Source organism: Pongo pygmaeus, chromosome 19 (assembly GCF_028885625.2).
Source record: "Pongo pygmaeus isolate AG05252 chromosome 19, NHGRI_mPonPyg2-v2.0_pri, whole genome shotgun sequence".
In the NCBI taxonomy this organism is placed as follows: domain Eukaryota; kingdom Metazoa; phylum Chordata; class Mammalia; order Primates; family Hominidae; genus Pongo; species Pongo pygmaeus.
In genome coordinates this window covers 28,261,193-28,280,881 of record NC_072392.2, presented here as the reverse complement: position 1 = coordinate 28,280,881, position 19,689 = coordinate 28,261,193, and the positions used below count along the sequence as shown (strand labels likewise).

Here is a 19,689-nt window from a genome sequence, read left to right as displayed (position 1 = left end):
CAATTAAATCAGATTACCTGGAGGCTGAATCAGAACACTGGACTGTTGTCAAACCCCCCACCCCAACTCCATCCCGTGATTCCAATTTGCGGCCAAGACAGAATCACCACTGTATATAACAGACTATACTATAAGTATCTATATACATTTAAGGCACTGTTGTTATGTAGTTGTTCCTATGTCGGTATCTGGTTTTTTCAAAGAGATTGCATCCTTTCTGATAACAGAGATTGTGTGTTCAATGCTCTGCAAAAGAAGGATAATGATGCTGCTAATTATGCAGTTGGTAACACTAGCCAAGTGCTTCTGTGTCATTACTGTAATCACCACTAGTCTACAAACCGTGATGGTGAGATGCAAAACCGAGATGCAGCACCACACAGCCAATGGATGAGGCATATGGGACTCAGGCCCCATATGCCTCAAGCCCCAGTCTCACGCTCAGACAAGAGTAGCATTCAAACACCTAACAAACACATCTCTCTATTGCAATGCAGCAGCTGGTACTTACTTTTCACTGGTATTGCAGTTATTTGTTTATATGCCTTCTCTCCTGTGCTAGATTGCAGTTTCCTAGATGCAGGACACCAGGCTCTTTCCCCTTTGTCCTCTTAGGGCCCTGCCCAGCGCCTGGCAGACAGTGGACCATGGACCCTCAATTAATACCTGTTGACCAAATGAATTAGCCACAGTCTGTGGGCCAAGGAAAGATACTGTGACCTTTTATTCCTTACAAATACCTTTATTCCAACCAGGGAGAAAGAGGCACTGTTTTCCTGCAGCTTTCTTGCCCAGCGGTCCACAGCTAGAAAACTTAAAGAGGGAAACAGCATAAGCACTGTTGCGAGGGCTCAGCCATTTGAATTGCTGGATCCCTGAGGAGTTCATTTAAGATAGTGTAATAACATCTGCTCACGCTTCATCTGTACATAACATCTCTATTGTGAAATGAGACCAGACGGGATTAGACTGCCCTTGTTTTCACCTGATACTGTGCTTTCATTTCTCCCAAAGGGGGAGAGGAGGCAGCAATGCTGAAGCATTTAGCAGGCTCAGTTCAGGAATCTAAATTGCACTTAATTGTTAGGAACAAAATGTTGGAAGGGTAGAGAGCAGGCTGCTGGTTCCACAAGGACTCCCTGAGGGGGACACAGTAATTAGTGCTGGTCTTGATTGTGAGGTCTCTTTTGAGAAAGAAAAATCTCTGCAAAATTGAACAGGGAGGTGCTCCACATGAATGCTCCACTCTGCCGAAATGCAAAACCGCAGGGACCTCTCGGATAGGTTCTCCCGGCTAAAGGTCGCCCTGGCAAAATGGTTACACACGCAAAAGTGCAAAGCTGCATCAGCACAATCCCAGCTACGTTTTCCTTTCAGGAAATATTCAGCTCCACCATAGTAAGAGGATTTAGGTGGGCATTCAGGCACCTGGGAAACCTTCAGAGGCATTCTGGAGAGGCAGACACTGATCAAAAACACATTCCCAGCCCAACTTCACTCTGATGTTAAACAGCCAGGAACACTTCCAGGCCTGGGGATATTTCCCAGCCCACAGGGGGGCGGTATCTGGGGCAAGAGGGACACCCTCCACATCCAGCACATATTGTTCCCACACTTCCAGGCAGCAGCGTTTGACCACTACACTTTAAAAGGGAGCGCAGTACACCTCAAGTAACCAGCTGAAATTTTGACAGTTTTTCACTCCACAGAACCTTATAAAAGTTTCAGAAAAACAAATGCAATGACTTGGGGAAAGGGAGGCTGAACCTAGCGGGGAGCCAACTAGCACTGCTCTGTTTAATTCAAACACCGTGAAGGGCCGTCTTGTGGACCACAGAGCACCGCTGGAACCCATGCGGTCCCCAGGGAACCTGTAAGGATTCCTACATCCCAGCGCATCCCCCACGTCATTGCAGAGCTCAAATGCCCTTTACCTTTGCAAGAAACACGCGAGGGATAGCAGGTCTGCGCAATGGCCAGTATCCCAATTCCATTGCAGGGAAAGGAACCCAAGAAGCCTTTTCAAGAGGCAGTTGGGTTAGAAAGAGCTAAGCCCCAACCCTCTTCCACGCTTACCAGAAGACTCCCCCATTAGGCAAAGCTCCACTGGCCCTCTCGCTCCTTGTCCTGCGCGCGCACACACAAGGGTACACACGCACCCACCAGGACTCAGGCACGGACCAGCGCACACATGCCTGCACACACAGACGCGCGCTCACAAGCACACACGCGTGGACGTGCAGACGGGGTGCACAAACACACACCGACATACGCGCACTGACAAGGGCACACGCATACACATGAGCACAAGCGGGTACACACCGGCACAGCGTCCACGGGCACCAGTGCACACCCGGCGCAGCCCACGTGCATGCAGCCCTGAAGGCGCCCGTGCCTCGTGCCCCTGGCCCTGCACACCAGCTCCGGGCTGCACTCACCTGGCGCCGGCGCTGGCGCGACCGGGTTCCGCGCGCGAACCCTCCCGGTGGCCTGGGGGTCAGGGCGCGCAGCCGCATGGCCGCCCCTGCCGCCCGCGGGGAGCCGGGTCCGGCCAGGCGAGGACGGCCGCTGACCCCTCCCCAGCGGCTATCGGTGGGGGGAGGATGCCTCCCGAGTCCCCTGCGGACACAAGTCCCAGGAAATGGCCAACACGGGAGGGGCCAAGGGCTCTCCGTGGCCGCCGGCCCAGGTCCCAGCCGCGCGCCGCCGCCTCCACAGCCACTCCTGCCCGTCAGAAGTCAGACGCCGGGAACAAAAGCCAGGCGCGAGCGCACGGTCCCGCACGGCGTCCCTCCATCTGACACGAATTAGCCCTCCCTCCCCCGCCCGCCCCAACCGCAGCTCTGAACAAGCGCGGAGGCACAGGCTGAGCCGCCAAACACTGGGAAAGTGGGTGAAGAAACGCCTTCCAGGCGGGGGGAGCGGGGTCTTGCAGCCGCCATCTGACTGGAATTACCGACGCGCCGCGCTTGGCGCAGGGTTCAGCTTTACTAGGATTTCAAACCGCTCCGAGAACGCTGGCTAGGTGCTTAAAAGAATCAAAACCGAGCAAGCTCTTTGGCTTTCGGAATTTCTAAATCTTGATTATTATCCAGTCAACTCTGCATCTGTAATGAACAGTAATCTACACTACCCTGATAATCTAACTAGCAAACAGGGCATTTGGAGTGGAAAGCAGGGAAACACCGAGGCAGAAAGGCTTTTTTTCTAATTTGCCTCTTCAACTAAGAAAAACTAGGAGCCTGGCCTTGCAGAGAGGGACACGCCTAACCAGGTGAGGATTTCAAGCAAAGGTCAAAGCACAGGACCGCCCGGGGCCTTGCACACCTGGGGGCTGGGCTGCACCTCCCTGCCCCCCTCCCTATCTCCCAGCCTATCCCTCCCTCACCCCCCCGACCCCCACCCCCCGCCATCCTGCTCCTGGCAAATCAGGACAATTCACAACACATCTGAAGTGCCTTCTTCCTTTATGGGTCTGCGATTTTAGAAGGAAATTAGAAACCCGAAGTTCAGGAGGTGAAGATGACAGGGTGATGGCAGAAGATGGACAAGCCAGGATCCTGAAGGAAGGGTCACTTAGAAACGCCAGGAGGAGAGGCGGGCAAGATCCACAGGCAGATCCCGCCTTTCAATGCCTGTCGGACTTCACCAGCCTTCCCGGGGCAGTGGATCTTGGCTGTCTACAAGAAGCTTTGTGGCAAGTCTAAAACTAAAAGAACATGTTTAAGATGAAGCCACTACCTGTGGTCTACGGGGGGCAGCGGAAGAGACCCCTGCCTCAGAGCAGGATAGGGGGCCTTCTAGTCTCAGGCCAGCTAACCCTGTACTCCTACCACTGGCCTTCACTCCAGGCCCAGCCTAGGGGAAGTGTCCCAGAGCTCAGCCTTTGTGGCTCCAACACCCTAACTTCAGATCTACAGCTCCACTTGCAACTCCACATGCCTTGGATGTGGGGAGCAGTCTGGGTGGGCTAAGTCGTGGCCTTTATGGCTGACATATATGCAAATTCCAGCCATCAATTCAACTGGCCGACGTTAACCTCTCAAGTTCCGGCACTAAATATCCATCTTTCTACTTCTGCAGTAGAAGAGTAAAGCTGCTCTTCAACTTTCAACTACAAAGCAAAAAACCTCCTCCTAGAACACACCATTCTGGGTTCCAATTCCTCACTAAATCATCACCTGGCAGACAAGCAGGCATTCTTATTTCCCCCTGTCCTTCAAATGACACTATTATTCACCTTTTTCTATATTCATTCCTTCATTTATTTTTCTGTATTCGTTCATCATTGTTTTCCTATAGCATATCCAAACTCTAGTCTTTTCAAACATCCTTCCCTGAGAACACATCTGTATCGTATTCATTCCAGATTCCTTCACATCTGACACAATACGAGGTACATAGCAGTGCCTACAAACAGCTAAGAACAAGATGTGCTGCTGTTATGGTTTACCCAGGGCAAACACGCCCAGAGGTCAGCTGGATCTACCACCGCCCTTACCACGGTGCCCACAGGAACCGGCCAAATAAATCTGAATTCAGCAATGAACAGATAGCCCCCAGCAGGATAAAAATCCTCCAACCTGAGTACCAGGATTCACACTCTCTGAGGTCCACCCAGGAACAATGGCCAGGAGCACAGGCCAGCCCACTGCCTATGCAAGCCAGAGTGGAAGGCAAATGGTTGAAGGTGGCTTTTTATTACAGGGATACCCTGAATCTGCTCTTACTTATTTAAAAGAGTAGCCATTCAGAAAACTCCCACACTTCATTACTAGTAACAAATAACATGCATGTGATAAACCTCCCCGGTGAGGACAACAAACTGATTTTTCACTGGCAAGAAACAGTGCTCAATCCTAAGGCGAATCTGCGTTCATCAGCAGGCCACCTCTCCAGCCCCTCTCCCTGCCCCGCCACTCTGACCGCCTCCTGCCAGGCTTGCAATCTAGGCTCTTACACTCCAGGGTCCTTCTGCTCTGCGCCCTTGGGCTCACTTGGGGTTTCTCCCAAGGCAGTTTCCCATTCTCCTTTCTGGCTGAAAACCGCTGTCCTAGGCTCAGTTGAAGATCTGCCTCCCATCGGACCTCCCAGACTGGTTTATCATCCTCCATGGCTGAGCCACCCAACGATGGTTGGGGCCCTGACACTCTAGTGTGGTCATAAGTCTTGTGCCTCCAATAGGAAGTCCTAACCTTGTCTGGGATTTTCTACACACAGCACCAAGCAGGAGCAATAAACACTGGTGCAGGAATGAAAACATTCTGCTTTGCTGTATTTCCACCACATCAACACTGGTGTTCACTGCCTGTCTCAGACCACACCCTTCTGAGTCCTCCCAGAAGTAAGCTGTAGCTGAGGGTCTGGGGATGCGAAGAGACTCAGAAGCCAGGGCACAGACTCCTCCAGGCACAGACCCTCACCTCAAAACTTGGGTGGCAGACTGGCCTCACTCCATCTTAAGGCCACAGCGAGCTCTGTGCTGCTGCCCAGCTTCCAATTTTCTTCGTGCTTTGCCACAATCCTTTGTGCTTTATACTCGCCGGGTTGTCTCCCCCTAGCTTCTGACTGCACTTGGTTCCCAGGAACAAAACAAGGTTCTTCCCAGGAACAAAATGAGGTTCTTCCCAGGGAGGATGAATTCCAGACGGCTAAGGCAGACATCAGCAAACCAGCCATCAGGAAGAGAGGCTACATCTCAACCTGGGTTGGAAACCCCGCTGGAACTAGGGACATGAGCCCCTCCATGAGTCAGACTTTAACACCAAGTACAAGGTTCCCTGGGGGAGAGCTGAGGGGCCACTCGTGCCCTTGTTTTGTCACTGGAAACTGGAGGCTGCTTCTATGTGTCCATTCCCTCACACGATCATGTATTCAACCACAGATATGTGAACAACGTGTGTGCTCGATGTCAGAGGAAATACAGCAGCTGGCTCACTCCGCCCCTTCCAGAGGGACGATCTACACACAGCATTAGGAGGGGGCACGGAGTCCACAGATCATGGGAAGAACTCCATGAATGGGCTGTGACTTGAAGCAGAAGCAGACACTTTCCAGACAGGAAAAGAGGTGAAGAGAGGCAAGGGTGGTAAAGCGCCATATTTTTGGTGAACTGGCCAAAGGCTGGGTGGCTAATGCACAGCTGTGTTGGGACACTGAGGGTAGACAAGGCTCAAGAAGCAAGGACAGGGTGGTGAGCAGGATTGCACAAAGCAGTGACAAGGAAGGAGGCCCCAGTACCGAGCTGGGCTGGACTCCAACGTCACAGGGAGCTATAACTGGAAAAAAGGAAAAAGCATCACAGGTGTATGTTCATCCTGGAGGACCCCTGGCAGTCCTGGGAGGACACTCAGGAGAAAGCAGGAGTGGACATGGAAACTCTAGGTAAGAGAACCTCAGCCTTGGGCAACAGCCCTAGAAACACAGATAAATGTACAGGGGAGAGGACGGCCATAGCAGTGGAGAGGTGACGGGAGATTGGTCATGCACAGGAAGATTGAGCATAAGGATCTGTGAGAACAAAAATGGGAGCCACCTTCCTTTCCATTGGGGAGGAGCTTGCTAGTCTAGAAAGGGGAACATTATACTAAGCCCTGTGTTGGGAGACAGGAATCAGGTATTGGTGTGACTCAGAGTTTCCAATCTAGAGACATAGATACATCTAGAAATCAAAGTAGATGTGAATGTGTGTATACGCACCAGTGCACATGCACACACACACAGAGATACTCCCAGATCTGTCCTTGGAGGGTGGGGAGGCTCCAATAGCAACAGTCACCCCCAATGAGCCTGAAATCTCTTCTTTTTGGCCAGAAAGTAAGACAGCGCTCACAGAGCAATGGGTTTTTTAACAAAAAGACACAGGGGCCAGCCTGAAGAGGCTCCCACCAGGCAAACTGTAAACGACTTGGACGTCAAAATAGTGATAATATTGGATTACGACCCATTGAATACAATATGAATCCAAGACTCTTTGAGTCCCTACTGATAGAAGCAAATGACCAAGGCCGGGTGCAGTGACTCACGCCTGTAATCCCAGCACTTTGTGAGGCCGAGGCGGTGGATCACGAGGTCAGAAGATGGAGACCATCCTGGCTAACAGGGTGAAACCCCGTCTCTACTAAAAATAGAAAAAAAAAATTAGCTGGGCGTGGTGGCGGGCGCCTGTAGTCCCAGCTACTCGGGAGGCTGAGGCAGGAGAATGGCGTGAACCCAGGAGGCGGAGCTTGCAGTGAGCCGAAATTGCGCCACTGCACTCCAGTCTGGGTGACAGAGCGAGACTACATCTCAAAAAAAATAAGCAAATGACCACAGAGACAGTCTCCGAGAGGCAATGGGAGGCCTGAGAGCAGGTTATTAGGAAGAGTAAAGGTCTCAGCTTCCATGCGTCGTGGGATGGGAGACTCGGGAGTTATGTGCAGTGGAGAGACAGAATCTAATGGGCTGTCACTGGTTGATCTTTAGAGAGAATACATAGTCTCTAAATATTTTCCTTTATTTACTATAAAAGGGAAAAGAGTAAGTCAACAACAGAGAAGCCTTCAGTCTCCACCTAATCAAGGGGTCAAGGTGACCATGACCTTGGATGGGACAAGCCATGGTTGGTACCACCTGTGATTCAGAGAGGAGAACATGCATTACCACTGGGTGTTTCTGCAGAGAGGCATCATCTAAACCAAATCCTCACCACACCTTGGCCAGACAACCCAAGTGAGGGGTGGAGAGTCCAAATCCTTAGTCCCTCTGATGTGTGCTCACAGAGCCACTGCCCTGGCAGGATCCAGCCCTGATTCCTGATTCCTAGCCTCAGTGCTCTGCAGTTGGGGCCACCAGATACTCTGGGCAGATGACTCCCAGCTCTCCTCTACCCACTACATGTGCGTCGACACGAAATGTAACACGGCCAGTCCCTCTGCTCCATGGCTTGAAGGTGTTCGAGTGTGAGGGAGTTCCTATGTGCCACCTAAAGCACATTTAAAAGCACTTTACGGCCGAGCACGGTGGCTCACACCTGTAATCCCAACACTTTGGGAGGCTGAGGAGGGCAGATCATGAGGTCAAGAGTTCCAGACGAGTGTGGTCAACATAGTGAAATCACGTCTTTACTAAAGATACAAAAAATTAGCCAGGTGTGGTGGTGGGCATCTGTAATCCCAGCTACTTGGGAGGCTGAGGCAGGAGAATCACGTGAACCCAGGAGGCAGAGATTGCAGTGAGCCGAGATCACGCCATTGCACTCCAATCACAGGGAACAGTGTAAGACTGTCAAAAAAAAAAAAAAAAGCACTTTGCCTCTGATATTGAAAAAGACTGCCTTCAGTTTAAGGAATTTCTGACATCAGCAAGTTGTTGCCAGCTCTCATCTGCAGAAATTGAGCCTGGCCCTCTCTCCTTGTCCAAAGGCGGGAACACTGGTCCCTGGGCAGCAGGAGTCCCAGACTCTGTCTCTAGGGGCAGGTCTTGTACCTGGGCCCTGTCCAAACACAGACTTTGGGAAAATCCTCCCTCTTGTCTCTTTCCTTGTGCAGCCAGCTTGTGCTCCATCCGAAATCCAGAAGGGACAGTGTAACAGTGTGCCTCCCAGGGCACTCACCCTCTGGGACATTCAGGAAGTGTTCAGGCACACTTGCATCTCACCTATCCAGCAAACATCTTCCCACCTGTTCCCCAGGACCATGCGGGAGGAGGAAGACCAGCAGAGGACTTTTGGGTACATGAGGTCCCAGGGGCTCAGGATATGTGCATGGGGCACCTGAAATACTGGAGAGCTGGGGAGCTGGCTTCCAGTCCCTGCGGTGAGGGGGCTTTCGCCCAGGCTCTTACTGACCCAGCAACATCCTAGGGGATGAGGAGTCCAACTCCCAGAGTGGTATTAATGATCAAAGATGCCATTTGTGAAGTGCCTGACCCTCAAGATGGTCCAAAGCCGGAGTTATCCACTCGGGTGGAAGCAGCACTTGAAAGCAGTACTGCTTTGTCCTTTACACAACACTGTTTCTCATGAAAATCACACAGACACTCAGTAGATATGTGATGAATGAGAGTCCACTGGCCACAGAGGAGAGTGTATGTATTCCACCAGTTTAACCAAAACATCTCCATTGGCTACAAAGTTCCCGGGCACGCAGCCTGTCCCCACCCATGGGAGTCCCCTGGGGTGTGCAGGCTCAGGCTGTCAATGAAATGTCATTCTGCGACTGCCACACTTCGGGGCTTCTTCTGACAAACAGATGGTGACTTCTGACATCCTTTGCATGGTGTTTTTGCCTGCCCTGGGGAAACTAGCATTTGTTCTCCGTTTCCCTCTGCTCTGACTCATCACAGAGTTCCTTCCCCCGACTTTGAGAAGTAAATAAAAAATGCTTTCCTTACAAAATTCACCTCCAGTGGGTGCTTCTTCCCTCTTCTCTGCTCAAAACAGAGCTGTTTCATTACAGACTGTGCAGAAGAGAGCAAAAAAAAGTGTTAAATTAAAGTGGCTCCCCAGCCCCCTCCAGCTAAGTCCCTGGTAGGATCTTGCCCCCTTCCCTCCCTTCAGAGGAGCAGGAAGAGTCAGGGGCTGGTGCCAAGAGGAGCATCTTCCTTCCTTCACCTACCCACGGGTCGGGGGTGGGGGTGCCCGGCCAGAGAGATAAACAAGGGCCCATTTGTCTCCACCCCTCACTAGCACAGAGCACGCCTTTCTCATGGTAAAACGGACCCCCATAGCTAATGGGCTGTCTGTGTGCCTCCAAAATCCATATACTGAAATCCTCACCCACGAGGTGATGATATTAGGAGGTAAGGCCTTTGGGAGGTGCTTAGGTCATGAGGGGAGACTCTGCATGAATGGGGTTAATGCCTTTAAAAAAGGGACCCCACAAGACCCTTCACCCATTCTGCCATGGGAGGACACAGACAGAAGGTGCCTTGGATGAACCAGGAGCCAGCCCTCACCAGACAATCTGCCAGAGCCTTGATCTTGGACTTCCAGCCTCCAACTGTGATAGCTTCCAGAACTGCCTGAGGTCGCAGAGCTAAATAACCACAAGCCCAAGTCCCCAGGTCCAGCTTACAGACCCACTGCTATCAATGGGTGTCCCAGGACCCAGGCACGGATCAGTAGAGCATCCCCGCACTTCCGACAGGCCAGTTTCCTCCTGTCAAATGAGCTGCCCCACCTATTCTAACCGAAAATGAGAACACAGGAAACTGTCTAGTTAAGAGGTGCCCTGTGCTGAGGACATCATGATTTACTTTTTACTTTTCCACTCCTTGCCAAGCATTTCTTCACCATCAAGTTGACTCCAAGCAGAAGAACCCTGCTGAGTTAGTTTGTACGAAAAGCCTGGACCAGATCCACGGTGTTAGGACTTACTCTGCCACTTTGAGCACCTCGAACACTAAAATCAGAGAGAGGTATGTTCACTTCCTCCAGGGGGGTGGAGAAAAAGGACGCAGTTGTTGGTGTTGTGCCTGGCCTTTTAAACTCTTCCGTGATAATATATTGAGATGTGTAAGAGGGCATTTTCTTTTCTTTTTTTTTTTTTTTGAGATGGAGTCTCGCTCTGTCGCCTGGAGTGCAGTGTGGCGCAATCTCGGCTCACTGCAACCTCCACCTCCCAGGTTCAAGCGATTCTCCTGCCTCAGCCTCCCGAGTAGCTGGGACTACAGGCATGTACCACCATGCCCAGCTAATTTTTGTATTTTTAGTAGAGACAGGTTTCACCATATTGGCCAGACTGGTCTCTTCTAGAACACTGAGGAAGAGCTAGATGGTAGTGCATGCCACTGGTCACAAAAGGGGAGGGGTTTCTACACTCCCCTCCCATAGAAATCTCTGTTACTCCGTTTGATGTGGACAAGGTGCCCAAGGCTCTAGCAAGTTTAACAACCTGCTCAGCTTCAAAACCTGTGCCAGATCCTTAAAAAGGGTGCTGGCGGCAAGAGGACCCAGCCTGGTCTTCCCTCCCTTGGGGGGCTCCCATGGGGAGGCTGGGGCAGTGGGAGGCGGGTCACCCACAGATAGCCATCTCAGTTACCAGTGTCCTTTCGGAAACCTCTCTAATCGACCCCCATCCTTTCACACCTCCCCGGTTTCTTCCTGACTGAAAATGCCCCAACATTCCCTGACTTAGATCAGAAAATGACCACTGGACCACATCTGGAACTGTGGGTAATGAAGCCCTAGGGGATCCCACCTGGGGGCAGCCTGAGCAGTTCTCAGCCAACACTGCTCCTCAAATCCCCTGCAGGAGCTGGTTAAAAACATGCCAACATCACACAAACTCCACCCCTACCACTTACACCACTGTGAGGGGACACCACAGACTTGGGGGAACCCTAGGCAGTGATATTTCTTCACAGTCTTCCCAGGGGCTCTGATTTGTAGTTGGGTTAAGAAGCACAGAGCCATGAGATTTGGGGATAGAGGCAGTTCCCTGCCCTCCTGTAGCCTGGAGCCTCCCCCAGGAGGCCTGGACCGAGGTGGGCCAAGAGCTGCGGCGGACCCTGACCCCACTCCTCTACTCACTGCCTGCGGGTTTATTATTAATTATTATGGGCCACAGTTTCTTCATCTGCTAAAGCGGATGATCAAATTGCAACCGACCTCAAAAGCTTCTAATGAGGGGCTGAGGCTCAGACCTTAAGCATCTTACCTGAGCCACTTGTCTCACATGGCGTCCACGTCGGGCACCCCCTGGCCTCGCATACAGTCACCGCACAGCAGCACTGCTGTTCCGGAGCTGGACTGAGCTCCCAGGACCTGCCATCACTGCAGGAGAGCTCCTTCCTTACAGTCTTCCTGCGTCCCAGCCCTGTGCACATCTACTGCATAAGAGCCTGAGGAAACCCCCTCCCCCACCGCCAGGTGGCCCAGGACAATGAGGTGTTGAGGCTGGGAGCCTGTGGCAATTTCTACACATCTGTTTTCAGCTTCCTAAAAGGTTCGATGTATTGCTCTCATAATTTTTTTTAAATATCACTAAAGTATACTTACAGCATAGTACTCACAATCCTCTTATCCTCCTTATTAAAAAAAAAATGTTTTTAAATGTTATTCAAGCAAAGAAAAAGGCAGTTCAAGTCCCACCTCACCACTGAAGCTTCTCATCCTGTGTCTGCAGTGACAGCCATCACTGTCCACCCAGGCTAGCAGGGAACAGACATGGCCTTGCGGCATACCCCACTCATACTATAAACTACGCGTGTGCCAAGACCATGGTCTCTCAGTGTGTGCGCTCAGCACCCGCCTGGTAAGACACGGCTGTACTCAAAAGGCGCTGCGGATGGAATGGCTAAACCAACAAAGTCAGACGCCACGTTTTAAGGTCACCCACTTGACTACCACACCCCTCAGTCATGCCCTGGGCTGGGCCTTTGGAACACCCTGAGCTGTGGCCTCCTATCTGCTGCCCTTTGAGTTTCTGATTAGATGGTTTACAATTATACTGGCAGGGTTCATCTGTCCATTCATTCATTCCTGAGTTTCTAGCCTAGAAAGGAGCAGAGAGAAGATAAAGCCAAGGAGGCGGTGGACCCTCCAGGGTGAGGAGGGAGGGAGGCAGTGTGTGTCGGGCTCCAGTGTAGACTGGGCCTTGCCCAAAACAGGTAAGCAGAGGCTCAGGAGCAAAGGGTGGAGTGGGGTGGAGGGCAAAGCGAAGAATTGTGTTGACTTCAACTGGACTAAGAATTTAAGAGAGATAAGGGGCCTGTGTCGGGGAGTGGAGGGCAAGCGTGGGTGGGACCTGAAGGAGTAACCAGCACTCAGTGGAGCCCTGGGGACATTAGGTTTGCACGCATGCTTCTGCTGAAATTGCTGAAATTGCAGGGGACAGCAGCACACACTGGACACGAAGACACTTGTATCAATGCGGTTCCGGGAGCTGCTCCTCCCAGCCCTCTAGGTGTCCACTGTTAGTCACCAGTACAAGGTACTGGGGACAATCCTATAGTTCCATCAGCTGGCCAGGTCCACATTGTGCATCTTCCCTGCATGAGGTCGGGAAGATGAAGGTCAGAGGGACAGCAAGCCAAGGTCACCGTATTCCAGGAGCCCTCAGCATGGCCCTGAGTCTACGCCGCCATCCACCCCTCCACAGTCCTTACTCATCAGTGCATAGCTGCTCTGTGCAGCAAGACACGCAAGCTAAAGCCTCCCAACAAACCTCAGCCCAGAAGAAAGTGGAGACCACTGCAGTTCACCAGCTCATGTGCATCGCTGCCGGTGCCAAACCCAGATGCACATGCACAGTGGGCTCCAGCATTGTCCCCAGCCACCCTGGCTCTCATTCTCCAACTCCTGATGGAGTCTCACTCTGTCGCCCTAGCTGGAGTGCAGTGGTGTGATCTCAGTTCACTGCAACCTCTGCCTCCCAGGTTCAGGCGTTTCTCCTGTGTCAGTCTCCCAAGTAGCTGGGACTACTGGCATGCACCACCACACCCGGCTAATTTTGTATTTTTAGTAGAGTTGAGGTTTCACCGTGTTGGTCAGGCTGGCCTCGAACTCCTGACCTAAGGTGATCCACCCGCCTTGGCCTCCCAAAGTGCTGGGATTATAGGGGTGAGTCACCACCCACCCCGCCCCCCCAGCTCCTAACCTTCACGTTTTTCTTGCCTGTGCCAACTTTCCCAGTGGCATACAGCCTGCTGTAACACATCCCATCTTTGAAAACACAACCCTCCTTGGATGCCCACCCAGCCTTCCCATACCTGGCCTGTTTCTCTGCTGTTCCCCTTACAGGAAGCCTTCCTCAAAGGCTGACTATAGTCACTGTCCCTTACCCAAAGGCTCATGGGCTCCAGAATCCATTTTCAACCCATCTCACTGCAACTTTCCATAAGTCACCACCTAGCCATAGCCTGTCAGACCCAGTAAGGGACACTTGTCCCTCACTTTATTCCAATCCCAGCCGCATTTGAACACACCATCTCCTGACGCATTTTCTTCCCTGGTTGCTGTGACCCCATGCCCTACCTCACTGGTCCTGCCTTTGTCTCCTTTGGAGGGTCTTATCCCCTTGGGTACTTCTAAGTTTCAGGGTGCCTGGGCTCTGACCTAAAGGTCCTCTGTGTGCATGCACCCCTAGGCGGGCTGTCACCCTTCCCACCACTTGTCTGCCGGCTGACGGTCCTGACCGCTCCAAGCTTCTTCTCCCCTGACCTGCTGAGTCCTGAGCACCACCTGCTCCCACCTTCACTGGGCCATCCCTGAAGCACTGCTCACTTCAATCCTCCAAATAAGAACTCCCAGTTTTCTCCCCAACATGTCCTCCCTGCTGCTCTGTCTGCACAAATAGCACCCACTTCCCCACACAGTCAAGTCTCAACCTTCGGGCTCCTTCTCTTTCTCTTACAGCACACAGCCAATCTGTCAGCAAGCCCCGCAAAATAAAGCCCCAGAAAGGCCCAGTTCCCCGGTCTCCACTCTCACCATCCTGGTCCATCCACCACTGAACTGACCATCTCTCTGCATCCACAGGCCAACCAAATGGAGCTTCTTAAGACAGGAATCAGGACATGACAACGTAGCACAAAACCCTCTCCCAGCTTTTAGAATCTATACCCTTAAAAAATAAATAAATAAAAGTTCTTTTGGCCAGGCGCGGTGGTTCACACCTGTAATCCCAGCACTTTAGGAGGCCAAGGTGAGCAGGTCACGAGGTCAGGAGATTGAGACCATCCTGGCCAACATGGTGAAACCCCGTCTCTACTAAAAATACCAAAAAAACTTAGCCAGGTGTGGTGGTGGGTGCCTGTAATCCCAGCTACTCAGGAGGCTGAGGCAGGAGAATCACTCAAACCCAGGAGGCGGAGGTTGCAGTGAGCTGAGATCACGCCATTGCACTCCAGCCTGGCGACAGAGGGAAACTCCGTCTCAAAAAAAAAAAGTTCTTTTCATGAGCCCACAGACCAACGCGATCTAGCCCCTGCCAATCTCTGGCCTGCTCTCCAACTTCCTCAGCCAGGTGCTGCCTCAGGACATTAGCACTTGCTGTTCCTTGCACACGGGACTCACTTCCCCCAGATCCCTGCTCAGTTTATGTCACTCCTGCATGAGGCCCTAGGGAAAAGTCCATCCACCTTGGTCTTATAGTCATCGGGTATGAAAAACTCACCTCTAAGAGGGCATAAACTCTAGTCCATCTGTCCACCCAGTTCACAGAGATCCCCCTGCCTAGAACACAGCTAAGGATTTGCTGAATGAATGAGTGATACTCCTGATGGTCCCTGGCACACAGACCGCCTACTGGGCCATTCCAGGTTTTTCATGCTCTGACCAGAACACTGCCGTATCAACTCTACCCACGTCCCTGCCCTCCCACCCCCATCCCCACAACCTAGTTACTTTGTCTGGCTCTTGACAGGGGTGCCAGACCCATGCCTTGGTCTCCTTTCCCCTCTTCCATCCCTCCCACCCATCCCCACTCAGCTGAGCATTGGTCCCCAAATGCAACACTGAGGTCTCCCTTGCAAGGCCTTCTCAGGGAGGATCAGGCAAGGTCTTCTGGCCCCAGGCCTCAGGGCCCCACAAAAGTTCTTACATCACAGAGAAACCCTGCACCCTCACCCTGCCCTTCATCTATCCAAGGCCCGGACATGAGAAGGGGCCCATGCCTGTTTGCTGAATTAATAAAGGAAGGAAGAAGGGAAATAGGAATAGAAACACAGCCCCATGGTTCCATGGCCAGCAATGTCCACAGTAAGCCTGGATGTATGGAGAGGGCTTGGTGAACTTCACAGCCCTTTGCAAAAGATAAACTTGTAGAACAAATGGGTGAGCAACCAGACCATAGGATCTGTCCTGGAAGGCAGTAACCTTGACTTGCTGCCCCTCTGACCTTCACCTTCCCAACTATGCTGTCCCTAGTTGTCCCACAGCAAGACAGCTAGGACCAGGAGACAGAAGCACAAAGACACATTTGCAGCAGGGTCTCAATGGGCAAGGCACATGCAAACAAAATCTCTATGATCTCATTTAAAACACTTATCACAATGGTCAATTCTCCTTCAAGGAATGTGTTCTAAGGCAATGACCATGCCTGGAAAGATCTACGTGGAAGGGCAGGCTACAGAATTATGCACAACAAAAAAAGCTGGAAGCAGTTTTAATAGCCAGCAACTGGGTTCTGGTCATTTTATGGTACTAACATAGAATGGGATTCAAATACTATGAAGTCACTAAAAATAATAATCACATCCATATTCACTTATACGGAAAACACCCATGGGATATTAACAAAGTTACAAAACAAAACAAACCTAAGTTTTGGTCATTCCTAAACAGTCTTATCCCACTCCTGAGGATTCACGCCACCCCAAAGAGACAGAATTTTGCTGTGGAGTGACTGAGCACATCTCCCAAGTCTGCACCCAGCCAAGGAAGATGAGCTCACTCAGAAAAGAGGTGAGGAGGGGCTAAGCCTCTTGGGAGCCTGGGTGAATACCATTCACCAGACCTGCGGGAAGCGCCAGGAAGATCTTCCTAAAACACCCGGTTCCTTCAGGAAGCGTTTCCTCGGAGTGCCCCTGCTTCTTTCTCAAATGGGCAAGCTGGGCTCACTGCCACACAGAGGGCAGACAAGCTTTAGCACCTGAGCTCCCGGGCAGAAGGCTGGCCTGGTGTCCACTTCCTGCCGCTGGACTCGGGAACAGAGCACGAGCAGGTGGCTAGACCCTGGGCACGTCCTGAAGGTGGAGGCCCAGTGGGGCCAAGCCATGGACTGGATGGTTCTGTCTCGATCCAGGTGTTTCCTTAAGCAAATGGGGAGACCATGGAGGAGGTGGGTGAGGGCACAAAATGTCATGTGGCTGGAGCCCTGGGTGTGGCGACCTCAGGCCAAAGGGAAGGAACTAGAGTTCCAGCATAGCCACCAAGAGCAGGCGAGCCTTTGGCTAGGCCAGGGTTCAAAACTACAGGCAAGGAGACCCCCAGTGGAATAATTCATGCCTTGAGGAGCACTTTGAAAAGTCATTGGACAGTCTACAATGAGAACTACGAAAACATTTGCACTGCAGACCTCGCTCTTTCCACACCTGTGAATCTAAACTCGATAAGTGTCCACAGACAGGAGAGAAACAACATCCCACACAGGCAAAGTTAAGTCAACAGACCAAGGTTCACACTGTGCACATGTGTGTTAGATGAGTGGAGAGTAAGAAGTGTGCAAATTCGTGGAATGGAAGTATGGTTGTTATCACCCTAAATTCTTGCACTTGCAGAGACTGAAATAACAGGGAATGACGTCTGCTAAGGCACAACTGGAGCGGGGCAGGGGTGGGGTGGGGAAGGAGGCTACAAAATCATGTGTCCACGGGGACCGACCCTTGGCCTCTCTGCAAATGCACTTCTTCTGTTAGAGTGCCTTTACAAGGAAAATGGAAACATTTAAACAGACATTGAAAAGGAGCGACATTCTTACCCACCATATTTATCTGCATAAACCTCCCCACGACCATCACATTCTTCTGGCACACCTAATTCATTTCTTTTTTTCATTATTTTTCTCCTGAGGCTATTTTGGCTGCAAGATAGATTCTAAGAGAATAACAGGGATTTGACAAATAAAAGGGATGCTTAGAGATGCGTTAAAAGTAATCTTGCCAAGCCAGGAAGCCGTTTAGAGCATGGCACATGAGTGAAGGCTAGAAACAATTTGCCTGGAGAAAGAAGAAGAAACATAACAACAAAAAATCACTCTCTGCCTCCGTTGCAGAAATCAACAAGACACAAACAGGCAGACATACCTTGTTTTATTGTGCTTTGCTTTATAGAACTTTGCAGATACTGAGACTTTTTTTTAACAAACTGAAGGTTTGTGGCAGCGCCAGACCAGTCCCTCTGGTTCCCTGACATTCGTTTCGGCCACAAGATCAAGGGAGTCAGTGCACCCAGGAGCAGAGGAGAGGATGTCCCTCAAGAATGAGACAGGAAGTGCAGAGGAAATGCGACACCACCTGTCCTAGAAGACAAGGCCAGTCACGCTCGCCTAGCGCTCATTCTAGGCAACCCACCCACCCATGAGGGGAAACATGGAGAAAAAGGAAGCTTCCCTGTCTGAGACACGTATGGAAGCCAATAAATCCAGGGTCATGAGACCTGCCCAATGAAGCAGAAAGACGTTTGGAGAGAGATACAGTCATGACACGGATCTGCATGAAGTGTGTCCCTCATGCACTGGGAAGTCATCTTTGTTGAAGACATTTGGCCAGAGTGAGAGTCATCCAGGCCCCTGAGAAACAGGTGAGGCAGAGCAAGAGGGAGGATAGAGCAGAGGCCAGTGCCCCGGCAGGATACAGCGCCGTGCCACCGACAGGGGCATAAGGAGAGGGGTTCCAAAAGGGTGGCTTGTCCAGAGAGGCCAGCGTTCCAGTGACAGGGATTGTTGCCATCTCCCATTCCCGGCTTCTTCTTCTACACGGTATCGTGGTGTGGCTTCATTTCTCAGCGAAGAGCCGTGAAAAGATACAACCATCTTCTCTGATGTGCTTCTGCTCCCCTACTGCAGGACAAAGATCTCCTTTGGGGCTCTTTTCCTTGGTAGCTGTGTGGTCATCTTGATCTTAGAAAAGCGGCAGCTCATGATGGGGATGAGATTTCAAATGCTCCGGGGCCGATGCATCTCTTCAAGTGGGCCACGCCTTCACACACCCAAAGCGGATCCGCGGCGGCGAAACGATTGACAACCGGCCTCATGACCCAGGCAGAGACGCAGAAAGAGGCTCAGCAAAGACATGCCGACATGCCAGAAATCGCTTTGTGGTGCACAGGGCACATTCGGCCAAAGACACACACGCACAAGGGCACACACACACTAACCGACAGAGAGAGGGAAGGAAAGACACAGAGACTGAGTGACAGACAGAGAAGAGAGAATGGGACACACACACACACACACACACACACACACACAGAGTCATACAGCAGAGGCATTGAAACACACCCCCCCACGCAACCCCTGAGGCTACGGGGTTCTGCTGTCGACGAGAACGACCCTCGGGTGAGAGAACAGCCCAGGGGCACGCAGGCCGACCTGTCCTCGAGATGACGGCGGCACGACTTTTGGGGAGACTCACCCCAACAGCGTCCGGGCAGGTCTGAGGCTGGGATGCCGTGCTGCTTCCCCTGGACTCTGCCTGGGGTTTCCTCATCCTGGTCGGCCCTTTGCGACTCCTGGCATCCGGAGACGTTCCCGTCGACCCCGTAGAGATGTCAGGCCGGAGCCTCAGAGCCCCGCCACCCAAGCACTGCCACGGAGGGCTCCTGCTTTGCCGAGCCTCAGGGATCTGTTTCTAAGACAACCGTGGGAAGCACTGTGACGGCAGAAGCCGCTCCCGCCTCGCGCATGCGCATTGGCTGGACCGACTCGCGCTCCGCTCCTGGCAGTCAGGCTGCGTCCCCTTTAAATAATGCCCCCGCTGCAGCCGCGGCGGCGTGTCGGTAAGGGGTCCAGCTTGGGACGCCTTGGGAGAGGGGGCCGCCGTTTCCCTGTCCCAGGGCCAAACACCCAGCAGTCCCGCCCTCAGGATCTCCTTGAGCTGACTTCCACCGAGGGAAGGGGAGCTTCAGGACGCCTGCTGTGTTCTGGGGACTCCCATTCAGATCCGATTTTGGCCCCCTCCCAGTGAGATAGGATGGGCTCATCACATCTGGTGAGGCAGGCAGGGCCTCGCTGCAGCACAGAATGATCCCATAGGTCTCAAGGCGCA

At 52.1% G+C, this 19,689-nt stretch overlaps 1 protein-coding gene across 1 annotated transcript in view; it reads right to left on the bottom strand.

Annotated features, from left to right (window-relative positions):
- The window catches only part of LOC129016782 (tensin-3-like), a 135,246-nt gene extending 132,451 nt beyond the window's left edge, over positions 1-2,795 (bottom strand). Inside the window, exon 1 of the mRNA XM_063655982.1 lies at positions 2,439-2,795. Coding sequence (XP_063512052.1) covers positions 2,439-2,516 — 78 coding nt within the window. The 5' untranslated portion in view covers positions 2,517-2,795. The remainder of the gene's footprint in view (positions 1-2,438) is intronic.
- Positions 2,796-19,689: the final 16,894 nt, after the last annotated feature.